Source organism: Suncus etruscus, chromosome 19 (genome assembly GCF_024139225.1).
Source record: "Suncus etruscus isolate mSunEtr1 chromosome 19, mSunEtr1.pri.cur, whole genome shotgun sequence".
NCBI lineage: Eukaryota > Metazoa > Chordata > Mammalia > Eulipotyphla > Soricidae > Suncus > Suncus etruscus.
In genome coordinates this window covers 43,206,294-43,220,001 of record NC_064866.1, presented here as the reverse complement: position 1 = coordinate 43,220,001, position 13,708 = coordinate 43,206,294, and the positions used below count along the sequence as shown (strand labels likewise).

Here is a 13,708-nt window from a genome sequence, read left to right as displayed (position 1 = left end):
AGGATTCTGAAAGATGATTGTAGGAAAACACAGCATTTTAGATGTTTGTATCATTTAGATATTAATGATAACAGAGGAGGTTGAAGTCCAAGTTTACTAATCTCTGGGCAAGAAAAATCAGGCATAATTGGTGGCATAGTTGATTTTGCCTTTAAAGAAATACAGTGTGGTTGAGAAAAATAACCATATCTTTTGAGCTGCCTTTCTTTAGAACATTCTGTAAATTTAGAATTTGGTGTCTGCTGTCATTCTTTCTGCTGATTCTGGCCCTGATTCTGTCATGTGCTGAATCTCCTGTAGGAGATGAGAAAACAGCAGCTAAAGGAGTCAGCAGCTGTCTGGTTTACTTCCCCTTTTGCTCAACTATTTGGAGAATTACCCACCTCAGTTGGTAGATAAGAAAGTTCAATTACAGGACGGTGCATGTAGTATTGCAGTATTATACTGAATGAAATTGATTCAGGAGATTCAATACATCATAATGACATCTGGAAGATGCTTACATTGTAGATGACTTCCCCATGAGACTTGTCTTGTTATTCTGCGATTTGTCATGGCAGCATTGCCATCAGGAGAGATTCCTCTGCTCACTTCGGGTCCCAGGGAGAAAGTGATAAATATCTGACATTGGGAAGTCTTAACAGTACAAGAGAGGGTCCCAAAGAGACAGGGGGAGTATTAGCAAACGCTCCAACAGCCTGTATCCTGACGGGGCAGAGCTTGGTCATTGCAAAAACCAAAGGAGAGACTAGGAGGAGGAAAGTGATAAGTCCAGAGATGGGTGTGGTCATGGTTACTCTTTTTTTTTTCTCCTGGTTTTTGGGCCACACCCGGCAGTGCTCAGGGATTACTCCTGGCTGTCTGCTCAGAAATAGCTCCTGACAGGCACGGGGGACCATATGGGACACCGGGATTCGAACCAACCACCTTTGGTCCTGGATCAGCTGCTTGCAAGGCAAACGCCGCTGTGCTATCTCTCCAGGCCCGGTAATGGTTACTCTTTAGGGGAGAACTGGGGAAGTGCCCACAAAGGCCTTCACGAAAGAATTGGGACTTAATTTTGATGCGATAGAAAATTATTGGAGGGTTTTTTATCCCTCTGAGAAATGCGAATGAACATCTTTACCTGGCAGTGTTCAGGAGTGACCCTTGACAATGATGGAACCGGGAGGGGCGTAGTTTTTGGCCCATTCTGTGTTCTGGTAGAGAGTGGAACCAATGGTGGAGACACACAGTTACCAGGTGTTTTCTTTCTGACCACAGCACAAGGTAAAAGCCCTCAGATGCCAACAGTTATTCTGTTTTATTAGATTAGAGGACCTGAGAATAGGACTGTGATTGGCTTCCTGAGGCCCTAGTTTCTGAAAGCACTGCTGTTTCCAGGTGATTTTTTTCTGGTTCCTAATCTAGCTATTGTTTATGGCATAAGTTTAGAAAAGTATTCTTTTGTATAACTCAAGATTTTTTTTTAAACCAAAACTTAACATTTTCTTCCTTAACATTTTTTCTTTTCTCTTCTTTTTTTTTTTGGGGTGGTGGGGAGTGGATTGGGGCCACACCCGGGATTGCTCAGGGCTTACTCCTGGCTCTATGCTCAGAAATCGCTCCTGGCAGGCTCGAAGGACTATATGGGATATCGGGCATCGAACCCGGGTCTGTCCTGGATCTGCCACATGCAAAGCAAACTCCCTATCTCTCTGGACTTTTTATTTTCTTATTTTATTTTTTATTAAGGCATTCCAACACTTCCCCAAACATAAGCAAAATTTAATGAGTTCAGCAGCCAGTGACATTTCAGGTCACAGCCATCTTTTTCATTTGCCCTTTATTGGAAATGGGGATTTTTGGTAGTGATTTAGCTTCCAATGTGAAGGAAACAGATTCTGGATGCTGGCCTTCATGTTTAGGGACAAAGGCACTGAAAAAAGCAGCCATTATTCATCTGTTGTTTTTGTTTTCTTCATTGTTATTTTTAAGTGAAAGGGCTGAAGCCTAAATCAATTGGGCCAAGGGAGCAGTGTCACTCATCTCAATTTCTCTTGCTACCTAAAAGTTTAAGTATATATTAAGTTCTCTGTGAATGCCATTAAGTATTTTTTTTTCTAAATAATTGTGTCTTAAATTCTCTGTTCTGAAACACACACATAGTGTATTCTAACCATAGAATAATGTGGGTTGAGGGCAAATATTTGAGATAAAATATTGCACTTTTTAAATTTGAGGCATTTGCCAATTTATGTGCTATGCACACTTTTCTCTCTCTGCTGGCAGGTGGTTTGAAGTGTCCTGTTTGCAGCTTTGTCTATGGCACCAAATGGGAGTTTAATAGGCACTTGAAAAATAAACATGGTCTGAAGTTGGTGGAAAATGAAGGGGACTCCAAATGGGAGGTAAGTTTTTAAAGTCTGGCATTGATCTTGACATTTCTAAACATAAATGACAATCCAGGAAAGCCTACCACTGGGCACAAAGTACTGCTCCTCAGAGGATTATGTTCACTGCTTAGGGAACTCGGAAACCTTTTCAAATCATGTCTCTTATCTACGGGTCCTGCTTGGTGGGATCTGGAACATGCATGTGAATTCCGACTCTGTTGAATTTGGACTGTTTTATGAGTATATATTGACCTCACATTTTTACTTCAGTGCACACTATCTGTGTGTGCCAGGTACTTTCAAGGATAAAATAGTTCTTGGATCTGGTCATTTCATTTTTTTTAATACTATCTGTATACCTTGATTACAAACATGATTACAGTTGTGTTTCAGTCATAAAACAATACCCCTCTTCACCAGTGCAACATTCCCACCACCATACCACCATCTTCCTCCTCCCCTTCCCCCTTCCTGGATTTGAGGCGGGAATTCAAGTTCTCTCACTCATTAACATTGTCTTGGTGGTTGTTAGTGTAGTTATTTCTCTAACTGCACTCACCACTCTTCGTGGTAAGCTTCATATCGTGAGCCAGTCCTTCCGGTCCTCATCTCTGGACATTATTACAATAATGTCTTTTATTTTTCTTAAATCCCATAGATGAGTGTCTCTCTCACTCTGATTTATTTCACTCAGCATAATTGTTTCCATGAGAATCCAAGTATAGGAAAATTTTATGACTTCATCTCTCCCGATAGCTTCATGATATTCCATTGTGTATACGTACCACATTTTTTTAGTCATTCATCTGTTGAAGGGTATTTTGGTTGTTTTCAGAATCTGGCTATTGTAAATAGTGCTTCAATGAATATAGGTGTGAGGAAGGCATTTTTGTATTATATTTTGGTGTTCCTAGGATATATCTCTAGGAAGATTAGCTGGATAATATGGGAGCTCAATTTTTAGTTTTTTGAGGAATCTCCATATTGTTTTCCATAAAGGCTGGACTAGACAGCATTCCCACCAGCAGTGAATGAGTGTTCCTTTCCCCCCACAGCCTCGCCAGCACTTATTGTTCTTGACCTTTGTGATGTGTGGCAGTTTCTGTGATGGGAGACGGTACCTCATTGTTGTTTTGATTTGCATCTCTCTGATGATTAGTGATGTGGAGCATTTTTTCATGTGCTTTTGGTCATTTGTATTTCTTCTTTGAGAAATTGTTCTTTTCTTCTTCCCATACTTTGATGGGGTTAGATTTTTTTTTACTTTCTAAGTTCTGTCAGTACCTTGCATATCTTAGATATTAGCCCCTTACCTGACGGGTATTGGATGAATAGTTTCTCCCATTCTTTGGGTGGCTTTTGTATCCTACACACTATATTTTTTGAGTTGCAGAAGCTTCTCAGCTTATTATAGTTCCATTTGTTTATCTCTGCATCCACTTGTTTGGAGAGTGCTGTTTCTTCCTTGAAGATGCCTTTAGTCTCAATTTCATGGAGTGTTTTACCTTGTGTGTTGTTCTATATACCTTATGCTTTCAGGTCTTATATCAAGGTCTTTATATATCAAGGTCCATTTGTATTTGACCTTTGTGCATGGTGTTAGATGGGGGTGTGAGTTTGCTTTTTGGCAAATGGCTGATCAGTTGTGCCAACACCATATGTTCAAGAGGCTTTTCTTGCTCTATTTTGCGTTTCTTGCCCCTTTATGAAAGCTTAATTGATTGTATGTTTGGGGAACATTCTCTGCATACTCAAGTCTATTCCACTGATCTGAAAGTCTGTCTTTATTCCAGTATCATGCTGTTTTAATGATTACAGCTTTGTAATACAATTTAAAATTAGGGAAAATGATGCCTCTCATATTCCTTTTCCCAAGGGTCTCTAGCTATTTGCAGGTGTTTATTGTTCCAAATGAATTTCAGGAGTGTTCAAGCCACTTCTTGAAGAATGTCATGGGTATCCTTAGAGGGATTGCATTAAATCTGTACAATGATTTGCGAGAGTATTGACATTTTAATGATGTTAATTTTCCCAATCCATGAGCAAGGTATGTGTCTCCATTTCCTTGTGTCCTCTTTTATTACTTGAAGTAGGGTTTTGTAGTTTTCTTTGTATAGGTCCTTCATCTCTTTAGTTAAGTTGACTCCAAGATATTTGAGTTTGTGTGACACTAATGTAAATGGGATTTTTTTAATGTTCATTTCTTCTCTATCATTATTGGTGTTCAAGAAGCCATTGATTTTTGCATGTTAATTTTGTAGCCTGCCACTTTGCTATATAAATCTATTGTTTCTAGAAGATTTTTAGTAGAGTCTAGGGTTTTCTAAATATAGCATCTTATCTACAAACAGTGAGAGCTTGACTTCTTTCTTTTCTATCTGAATGCCCTTGATATCTTTTTATTGCCTGATCATATGGCAAGAACTTCCAGTACTATGTAGTGAGTGGTGAGAGAGAGCAGCCTTGTCTTGTACCAGATTTTAGAGGAAAGGCTTTTAGTTTATCTCCATTGAAAATAATATTTGCCATTGTCTTGTGGTAGATGGCCTTGACTATATTGAGCAAAGTTTCCTTCCATTCCCATCTTGATGAGAGGTTTTTTTTTTTTTTTTTTTTTTAATCAAGAATGGGTGTTGGACCTTATTGAGAGCGTTCTCTGCATCTATTGATATGATCATGTTGTTTTTCTTTTTCTTCTTCTTGATATGGTGTATTATGTTGATTGATTTTTGTATGTTAAACCATCCTTGCATTCCTGGAATGAAACCTACTTGGTCATGATGTATGACCTGCTTGATGAAGCATTTAAACCTATTTGCCAGGATTTTGTTGAGGATCTTTGCATCTGGGTTCATCAGAAATATATGATCTGTAGTTTTCTTTTTTTGCAGCATCTCTGTCTGGTCTTGGTATCAGGGTGATATGTTAGCTTCATAAAAAACTATTTGGGAGTGTTCCTGTTTCCTCAGTTTCATGAAAGATCCTGAATGGGATTGGTTTCTCTTGAAAGGTTTGAAAGAAAAAAAAAGAAAGGTTTGAAAGAGTTTGTTAGTGAATCCATCTGGGCCTAGGCTTTTGTTTTTAGGAAGGCTTTTGATTTTATGGGGTTGGTTTCAGAAGCTACAGCACTGTTCAGGCAGCTGCCCCTTGTAATGGTGGTAGTGGTGACCTGGTCATTTCCTACTGGTACTTAGAAAAGAAAGATTTCTTTCTTTCATGTATGCATTCATAAAGTATTAAGACAAGAAACATTGAATTGAATTTGGCCTCCTGGCTCTGATAGAAAAAACACATGCTATTCTAAGCCTATATCAGGATACTGTAAGCCCCAAATAACTTTGGCTCCTATAGATTTTGGTGTTAGGGCATCCATTTTGCTTTGTATTAGTGACATGCTTCTTGCCTCTTTTTCCTTTTTTTTTTTGGTTTTGGGGCCATGTCTAGCAGCTCTCAGGGGTTACTCCTCGCTCTGTGTTCAGAAATTACTCCTGGCAGGTTTGGGGGATGCTGGGAATTTAATCCTGGTTGGCCGCATGCAAGGCAATTGTGCTATATGACTGTGCTTTTGCTCTAGCCCCTTTTCCTTGTATTTTTTTTAAATTTTATTTCATTGAAACTATTGTGATCTATGAAGTCCTTCATAGTTGAATTTCAGATAATACAGTGAGTGAGTCAGGGCCATTCCCACCACCAGTGTCAATCTCCCTCCACCTGAATACATCTTATTCCACCTATTCCACCACCCTTTGCTCCCTTGCCTGCCAGTATAACAGGCCCATTTAAGTTTAGATTGTTAAAGTTTAGGTCTCTTGATTCTATTGTCATTGACTTTGGCTTGGCTATTTAGTTCTGTCCTTATATTTTCTCCACTAATGCACCTGAGACCACTTGGCCCCTAGCCTCACTCTTTCTTTTTTCCTTTCTTCTTAGTTTTATATAAAAATGCAGAAATATGTGGTAAAACAAAGTAATCTGTGTCCTAAGGGTCTATGAAAAAGGCAGAAGTTCCTATTTAAACATAAGAAATAAAAGAAACCAAAAGGAAAAAAAAGGGTTATGTTTCTGGCAGGTTTTTGTTTGCCTATTTGTTTTTGTTTTTTTGCATAGATGCAGCAAAAGTTGGGGAAAAATAGAAAGGGAAAAAACCTTTGGCCTAAAAACAGGAAGTCCCTACCCGTGAAGCATTCTGCCATAAGACCAACTAGAGGCTCCAGGCTAAGTTGTCTAACCCCAAAGTATTTCTTTGTGGTCCCAGTAAAAGTTCTTCTCAACCATGGTTGTTGCAGTCAGGTTTCTGTAGTTAGAGATTCTAGTTTTTGCACAGATCCTATGTGGAAGTCAAGCATCTTTTGGTTTCATCTCACTATTAGGTGGCAATGCAAGGAACCCTTCCCTGAAAGCAAGTTGTTGTTTCTTTTCTTTTTTTTAAACATCTTTATTTATACAATTTGATTACAAACATGGTTGTAGTTGGGTTTCAGTCATATAAAGAACACCCTCCTTCAAGTTCTTGTTTCGAAGTCATCAAGATGTCTTATGAACCTACTCTGGAACAAGTAAGAGCCAGGGCGGCATTAGGGCCTTCTCCAGTAGAAGTCCAATTTCTGGTACTGATGCAGAAAACTGGTCTGGTTCCATAGATGGGATCTGAGGTTTAGGGGTGAATGGCCGTTGTCCAACTGTCTGAAGCCTAAGCCAAGTCACTAAGACAAACGTTCACCTTTCCTTGTGTTTTAACTACACCCATTCTTCTCTGAATGGCATTATTTGGGAGGGGGGAGTCACATCCAGTGGTACTCAGGGCTTACTCCTGGTTTAGTATGTAGGGATCACTCCTGATGACCTTGGAGGTGCAAATAGGCTGTCAGGGATTGAATCTGGGTCACCCGCAGGAAAGACAAGTATTCAATCCACTTCTCTGTCTCTCTCTCTCTCTCTCTCTCTCTCTCTCTCTCTCTCTCTCTCTCTCTCTCTCTCTCTCTCTCTTTTTTTTTTGATTTTTGGGCCATACCCAGTAATGCTCAGGGGTTACTCCTGACTATGTGCTCAGAAGTTGCTCCTGGCTTGGGGGACCATATGGGACATCAGGGGATCGAACCACGGTCCGTCCAAGGCTAGCGCAGGCAAGGCAGGCACCTTACCTTTAGCGCCACCACCCGGCCCTCTGTCTCTCTCTTTATCTCTTTTCCTTTCTCTCTCCCTTTCTCCCACCATTCATGGAGGACATTGGTCAGGTTCTTGTAAAAGTTTGTTTACATCCCTTCTCTGAGAAAGGAGGTTAAACTCTGAATGATTCTCTAGTCCTTATTTGGCAGAGATGTGCATTTTTTGTGATCAGTTCTGTTTTTCATTCTTGTTATATAGAAAGACTAGCACGAGTAGCTAAGATGTTTTACCTATGGAATATGGTAACCTTCTTTCCTCCTCCTTTCTCCGTGCTCACTGCTGTGTTCTTCTTCTGTCAACCACATGGGTATGAGGCCCCTGTAAAGGGGAAGATAAGAACCAGATCTCATAGTGGGGGAGGGAACAGAAGAGCCAGTGAAGAATACACACAAGAATCTTTGAGTGCATGTAATCCTGAACTGTAGACTGCATGGTTTGTTCCTTATGGCAAGCATGTATAGCAGAAAGTTTTTCACCAAACCTGATTTTAAAAGATCTTCATACTTGCAAAGAGATTTCCTTTTTGGGACATCTATTGGTACACTTGTTCTCTCTGGAATGTCAGGGAAATGAGTCATTACAAAGTATTGTTTCTGTGTTTTTGTTGTATCCTAATACTTTTTATGGAGCTTCTGGGAATAGACTTTTTAGAAGGTATAAATGTTATTCTGGTTTTATTTTTTTACTACTTAAAAGTTTAATTATATTTGTTTGTTTCTTTTTTTTTTTTTTTTTTTAGCCAGCCACAGAAATTTCTGAGGAGCCCTCCACCCAGTACTTGCACATCACAGAAGCCGAAGAGGATGTCCAGGGGACACAAGCAGCGGTTGCTGCACTCCAGGACTTGAGATACACATCTGAGAGTGGTAAGAGCTCGTCCTGTAGCCCTCTCATACCTTAGTAGACCTGTTGAGTGAATGAATTCATGAGTTAGCTGATTTGCTTTCTTAATCCTGGAGGCAGGGTCTGACTGCAGGCTCCAGCCATTGTCTGGCTCAGAGAACAAGGGTGACACTTCATAACGGGCCAGATTTACCCACATTAACACGTGAATCCTCAGAGTAGTCTGTGAGAGATGCAGATGTGATCACTCATTGCACAAATGAAGAACATTGCTTCAGCCAGTGGTGGCCAAGCATTTACCACGTTGGGGTATTGTCACTGACCTTTGGATCTAGGTCATTCATCTGCATAGGGTGCACCTAACCCCCTTCCGATATTCCCTCCGGATCATCTAAACTCAGGATTTACTCCAGGACAATAGAGGCCAGGCTGGCAGTGCAGTGAGTGGTGTGAGGTGAGCCGGTGGAAGGGAAAGATCCCACCCAGTACCATAGCTGCTGGCCTTGACGGAGTTCACCTTGGAGATACCAGGTTTTCATTCGTTGCTACTTCAGATTTGTTTAGAAAGATCCAAGTCAAAGTTTTATGTCATATCGCACTATTTTCAACTGTATGATTAGGGGACCTTTTGGGGGGGGGGTAAGGTTGGTTTTTGGATTTGGGGGTCATCTAGTGGTGACTTGACTCTGCGTAGGGATCACTCTTTTTGGTCCATGAGGGATTATATACAGTGCCAGGGATAAAATTGGTGTTGAGAATAAGTAAGGTACATGTCTTACTTATATTATTGTTTCAGCCCTAATATGTGAGTTTATTTTTAAAAAAAGAAAAAAAAGAATAATGAATGGTGTCAGCCTCATGATGAATGGACAGTTTGGGAAACATTTTTCCTTCAGGTTAAACAAAAAGTGTGGAATGAAGTAAAATGATGAGTTAGGAGATCACCATTTTAGCTGTTCTTCAGTCCCCAAGTCCCAAGTTGTAGGAAAGCTGCACAGAAAAGCCCCGTGGGCCAGGCACTTCTGGGGAGATTAATAACCGAGCCTGGGATCACTGCCTGCTGAGCCAGGGGGAATTAGGACACTGGCCATCTGCTCTCTAAGCCCTGGAAATGTCAGGGCGTGCAGAGGGGAGAAATCAAGACCTGATGTTACCTGAGATTTCAAGAGCAAAGGCCATTTCTCTCTCAGGATATCCTTCCTTCTTATTCAGTATATCAGCAGTTTCTTAGGCACTGCCAAGGGAGCCTGTCTGCTTTTATCCCTTTCACTCTACATTCACTCACTTTCTCTCTCTCTCTCTCTCTCTCTCTCTCTCTCTCTCTCTCTCTCTCTCTCACTCACTCACTCACTCATCTCTCACTCACTCACTCACTCACTCACTCACTCACTCACTCACTCACTCAACTCACTCCTAAAGGCTTTCACAAATCTCTTCCCTTGACTTTGAATATACTTCATACTTTGCATCATTATATGCTAGGCCCACTTTCTCTGGATCCTGGGCCCCCTACAGTGTACTTCTTGCTCCTGCTGATTTGTATCCTACAGGACTATATCCAACATGTACCGCTGGACTTGGTTTGCCAGGACCTGGCTTGTACCCTTTCACAGTATAATTTCCCAGCAAGTAATCTTCATCTTCACAGTTCATACTGTCAATAGGAACCAACCTGACTGTCTAAGGCATTTTCTTACTGGGCTTTAGAGCCATCTAGATGTGTCTAGGAGCAGTTTGATCTCTGAATTCCTTTTGGGCACTGGGTTCTTGATGGACAGTTGAGGTTTAGAAATGGTCACCAAGGGAGTAAATGGTTGAAGAATGAAGACTATTTTTTAAGGAGAAGAGAATAAATAGGGGATAAGAAGGATGAGAGGGATGGGGAGAGAAAGGGAGAGATAGAAAAAGAGGGCGTGTGTTAGGGATATACAGGGACTGGTGCACTATAAATACGTATGAGTCATTTTAATATAATTTCTGCAGTCACATGCTAACATGGAGATCCAGCAGTAATTTCCTTTTCAGTGAATTAATAGTGATCAGGGTCTCAGTGCTGTGTCCAGGAGAGTCACAGATGGCCAAACAGATGGCATGAGTGGGAATGGCACATTGAGAAGCTGACCCAATGGTATGGGTTCCTGTCTTTTGAGACCATTAAAACAGAATGTCAGACTTAAATTTGGATTGACAATGGAGAATGCTTCACATGTTTTGCCCAAACATGTGTGATTCATTTGACATAGTATCAGCAACCAACTACTCTCTTGTGTGTTCAAGAGAAAACAATGTAAAGGTTCATTGCATGACTTAGTGTATCTTAGAGTTCTGTTTTAGAAAGTATTTTTATGTTGCCACGTTTGAATTTATAGCACACCTGGGCTTAAGTTCTGACTTTGTGATATAACTCACTACATAACCCTAGGTAAATTCCTCTGTATTTTTTGTGGAGGAGAGGGTCATGGGAATACCAGTCTATGATAATATTATAACAATGTTATTTGGTGTTCTTGACCTACTCTTAAGAGATATACTTTGTAAACTGCAAAGTACTGTTAAGTGGCCTTAGTTGGCAAGTGAGGGGTTTCAAGAGCCTTTGTGTCCCATCAGGAGGTACTGCTCATGAGTGGTCTCAGTGGAAGGAGATTTTTGCAGTCGTTGATCTTTAGTGGTGTCTCTAATGGCTCTCCTGTTTGCTTCTTCCTTGTAAGGCGACCGACTTGACCCCACCGCTGTTAACATCCTCCAGCAGATCATCGAGTTGGGCACTGAGACCCACGATGCCACAGCCGTTGCCTCTGTTGTTGCTATGGCACCAGGGACAGTGACTGTCGTGAAGCAGGTAAGGCCCCTGACCTTTGCCCTCTGCATCATCTCCTGAAATTCACATATGCTTTCTTTCTCTTGAAATTCTTCTGAGTTACTTTTTTCTTATTTTATGTTGGTTATTGTGGAGTGTTTTTTTTTTTTTTTAGTCTAACTGAATTATCTTCAGTACTTCATATATGCTGGATTTCACAGGAGAAATACAGCATACTTAAAAAATAATGGAAAATTTTGAGTGGAAGAAATAATATAGTAGGTTAGGCACTTACTTGAGAGGGCATGGGCTAGATCCCCAGCCCCAAGCCCCAACAGCAGGGACCCCTGAATATAGAGCTAGGAGGAAGCCCTGACTTTAGTTGGATGTGGTCCAAAAGGAAAAAAATGGGGAAAACTTTTATTCATTGTCTTTCAAATAATGCAGGGTGAAAATGATGTAGACATTTAAACACATTGTGTAAAGCAGCTCTCATAGTCAGTGAACTAGTAAGGACTGTAGGGACAGAGAGAAAAACAGATTTTTTTCCCCTAATGATAAGCCTGTCTCTGTTAAGCATCACTTGATCAAATTGATGAAGGATTTGAACTGATAAGAAGAAAATAACTAATTTTTGAATAAAGGTTAGTCTTCTTAATTAATTGTTCTACTGCTTGGCTCATTTTCTCTTCTATTCTCACTAGACATTTTACCATCTGTTAAAATACAGTGAGTTTGATAATTAGACCATCTTTTTTTTCTCTGTGCTATCTCCTATTTCATTCGATGAAGGATTTAGGCTAGCTTAACACAAAAGGGGAAATACAGCAGTACCACATCAGAATTAGGGTAGAATCAGGATGTACTCAGAGTATTTAATTTGAAATCAAAGTTCAGGCTTAGGGAGAAAGGCAGAAACCAAAGTTTTACGGAGTTATTAATTATTTCAGTCATCCATTTCATCAAGCCTACTGTTAACCTATACTGTTAGTATATGGTGTTAATCATCAAGGAGACACCTCCCTAATGGAAAAAGAAAAAGCCTATATAAACAGCCAGGACATAACCAGGTCAAATCGTGAGCAAATATAATTGGAAAAACAAGACAAGAAGATTTGCGGTTTGGGGATGGTTTATTTGTAAAGGATTGTTAGGGAAGATCTCTGATGTTTGAGCAGAAACTTGGAAGAGATATCTTAGTTACTAGATAATCTGTGTTTGCTTGCAAATCAACAAGAAGGAAACATGAAACCATTACCTTAGCAGAAGAAAAAGACTCTTGGCATTTTCAAATATATTTCTTAACATAACTTCATGTAGGAACCCCTGAGTGGTATCTTCCTGGTGACCTAGAAGTAGAATGAATCAGAAGTTGACTCCCCAGTGGTGTCTCCACATCGTCCCCATTCTTCTACCATTTGCCTGTGGCATAATACAATGCATATTCTCTGAGAGATCAATAAATTCTGGTTGCACTCCAGATTTCTTGTCCACTAACACAACTTAGAAAGCCCAGATGATTGTCTGAACTGCACATCTTCAATACAACTATCATTGTTCTCAGATAGGAATTCTGGGTAGAGGATGGATGGGAGTTTAGTGTTTTCATCTGCATTGGCTTAGTATTATGTGTTGGTTGAAAACAGATCGATCTACTTCTAAGTTAAGCAATTTTGTTGATGGAAAAATCCATACTGTTTTACAGATCTCTTTTTTGAATATGTTTAATATATTTATTTTTAATTTCTAGAAGTTTATTATTTTTTTTTAAATTTTTATTGTGACCAATGTGAATTACAAGTCTTTCACAGTTACATTTAAGGTACATAGTGTCAGTGAATTAGGGCCATTCCCGCCACCAGTATTGTCCTCTCTCTACCCCTGTTCCCATACCTCCCCACTTTGCCCCTGGACTGCTAGTATAACAGATCCCTTTTGTATAAAACTTGCTGTAGATTGGGAATCTTGATTCTGTTGTCTTTGACTTTGGGTTTGGTATTTAGATCTGATCATTTTTTATTTCCATTCAGTGTTTATGCAACTGTTTGCTTCTGGTATCATCCACTCTTCCCCCCCCCCCCCCAATTTATGAGGCAGAACAAGATGATTCGAGTTTTGTGGTTCTGTTTTGAAGAAAAAAAACTGGGAGGAGTCCATCTAGGAGCTATCAATGTTAATTTAAAAGAAAAAAGTAAAAACAAAACAAAATAAGCAATGACAAAAAACATGACAGCAACAATAAATAACTAAACAAGAAAGAAGATAACAAAGAGAGGAAGGAGGGCTGGTGTGGCAAGCAAGGCTTTGTGGTTTTTTTTTTTTTGTTGTTTTTTTTTTTTGCACAGTTAGTATTGGAAAAATTAGAAAGGGAATCCCCGTGGTCTAATATATACAGGATTTCTCCACCTTTGAAGCATAATGTCATGGGAACAACTACAGGCTCCAGACATGCTCATTGTCGAACCCAAGGTCTTCTTATGGTGTCAGGAAATGTTCTGCTCAGTTGTGGTTGTCAAAATCAGTCTTC

The 13,708-nt window shown here is 40.0% G+C and overlaps 1 protein-coding gene across 2 annotated transcripts in view; it reads left to right on the top strand.

Annotated features, from left to right (window-relative positions):
* The window catches only part of ZFAT (zinc finger and AT-hook domain containing), a 159,371-nt gene that overhangs the window by 120,746 nt on the left and 24,917 nt on the right, over positions 1-13,708 (top strand). The window contains exons 12-14 of one of the 2 annotated variants that reach the window (XM_049765565.1): positions 2,272-2,390; positions 8,281-8,407; positions 11,093-11,223. In XM_049765565.1, the coding sequence (XP_049621522.1) occupies positions 2,272-2,390; positions 8,281-8,407; positions 11,093-11,223 (377 nt within the window). The remainder of the gene's footprint in view (positions 1-2,271; positions 2,391-8,280; positions 8,408-11,092; positions 11,224-13,708) is intronic. The other variant, XM_049765564.1, reaches the window with a different exon arrangement.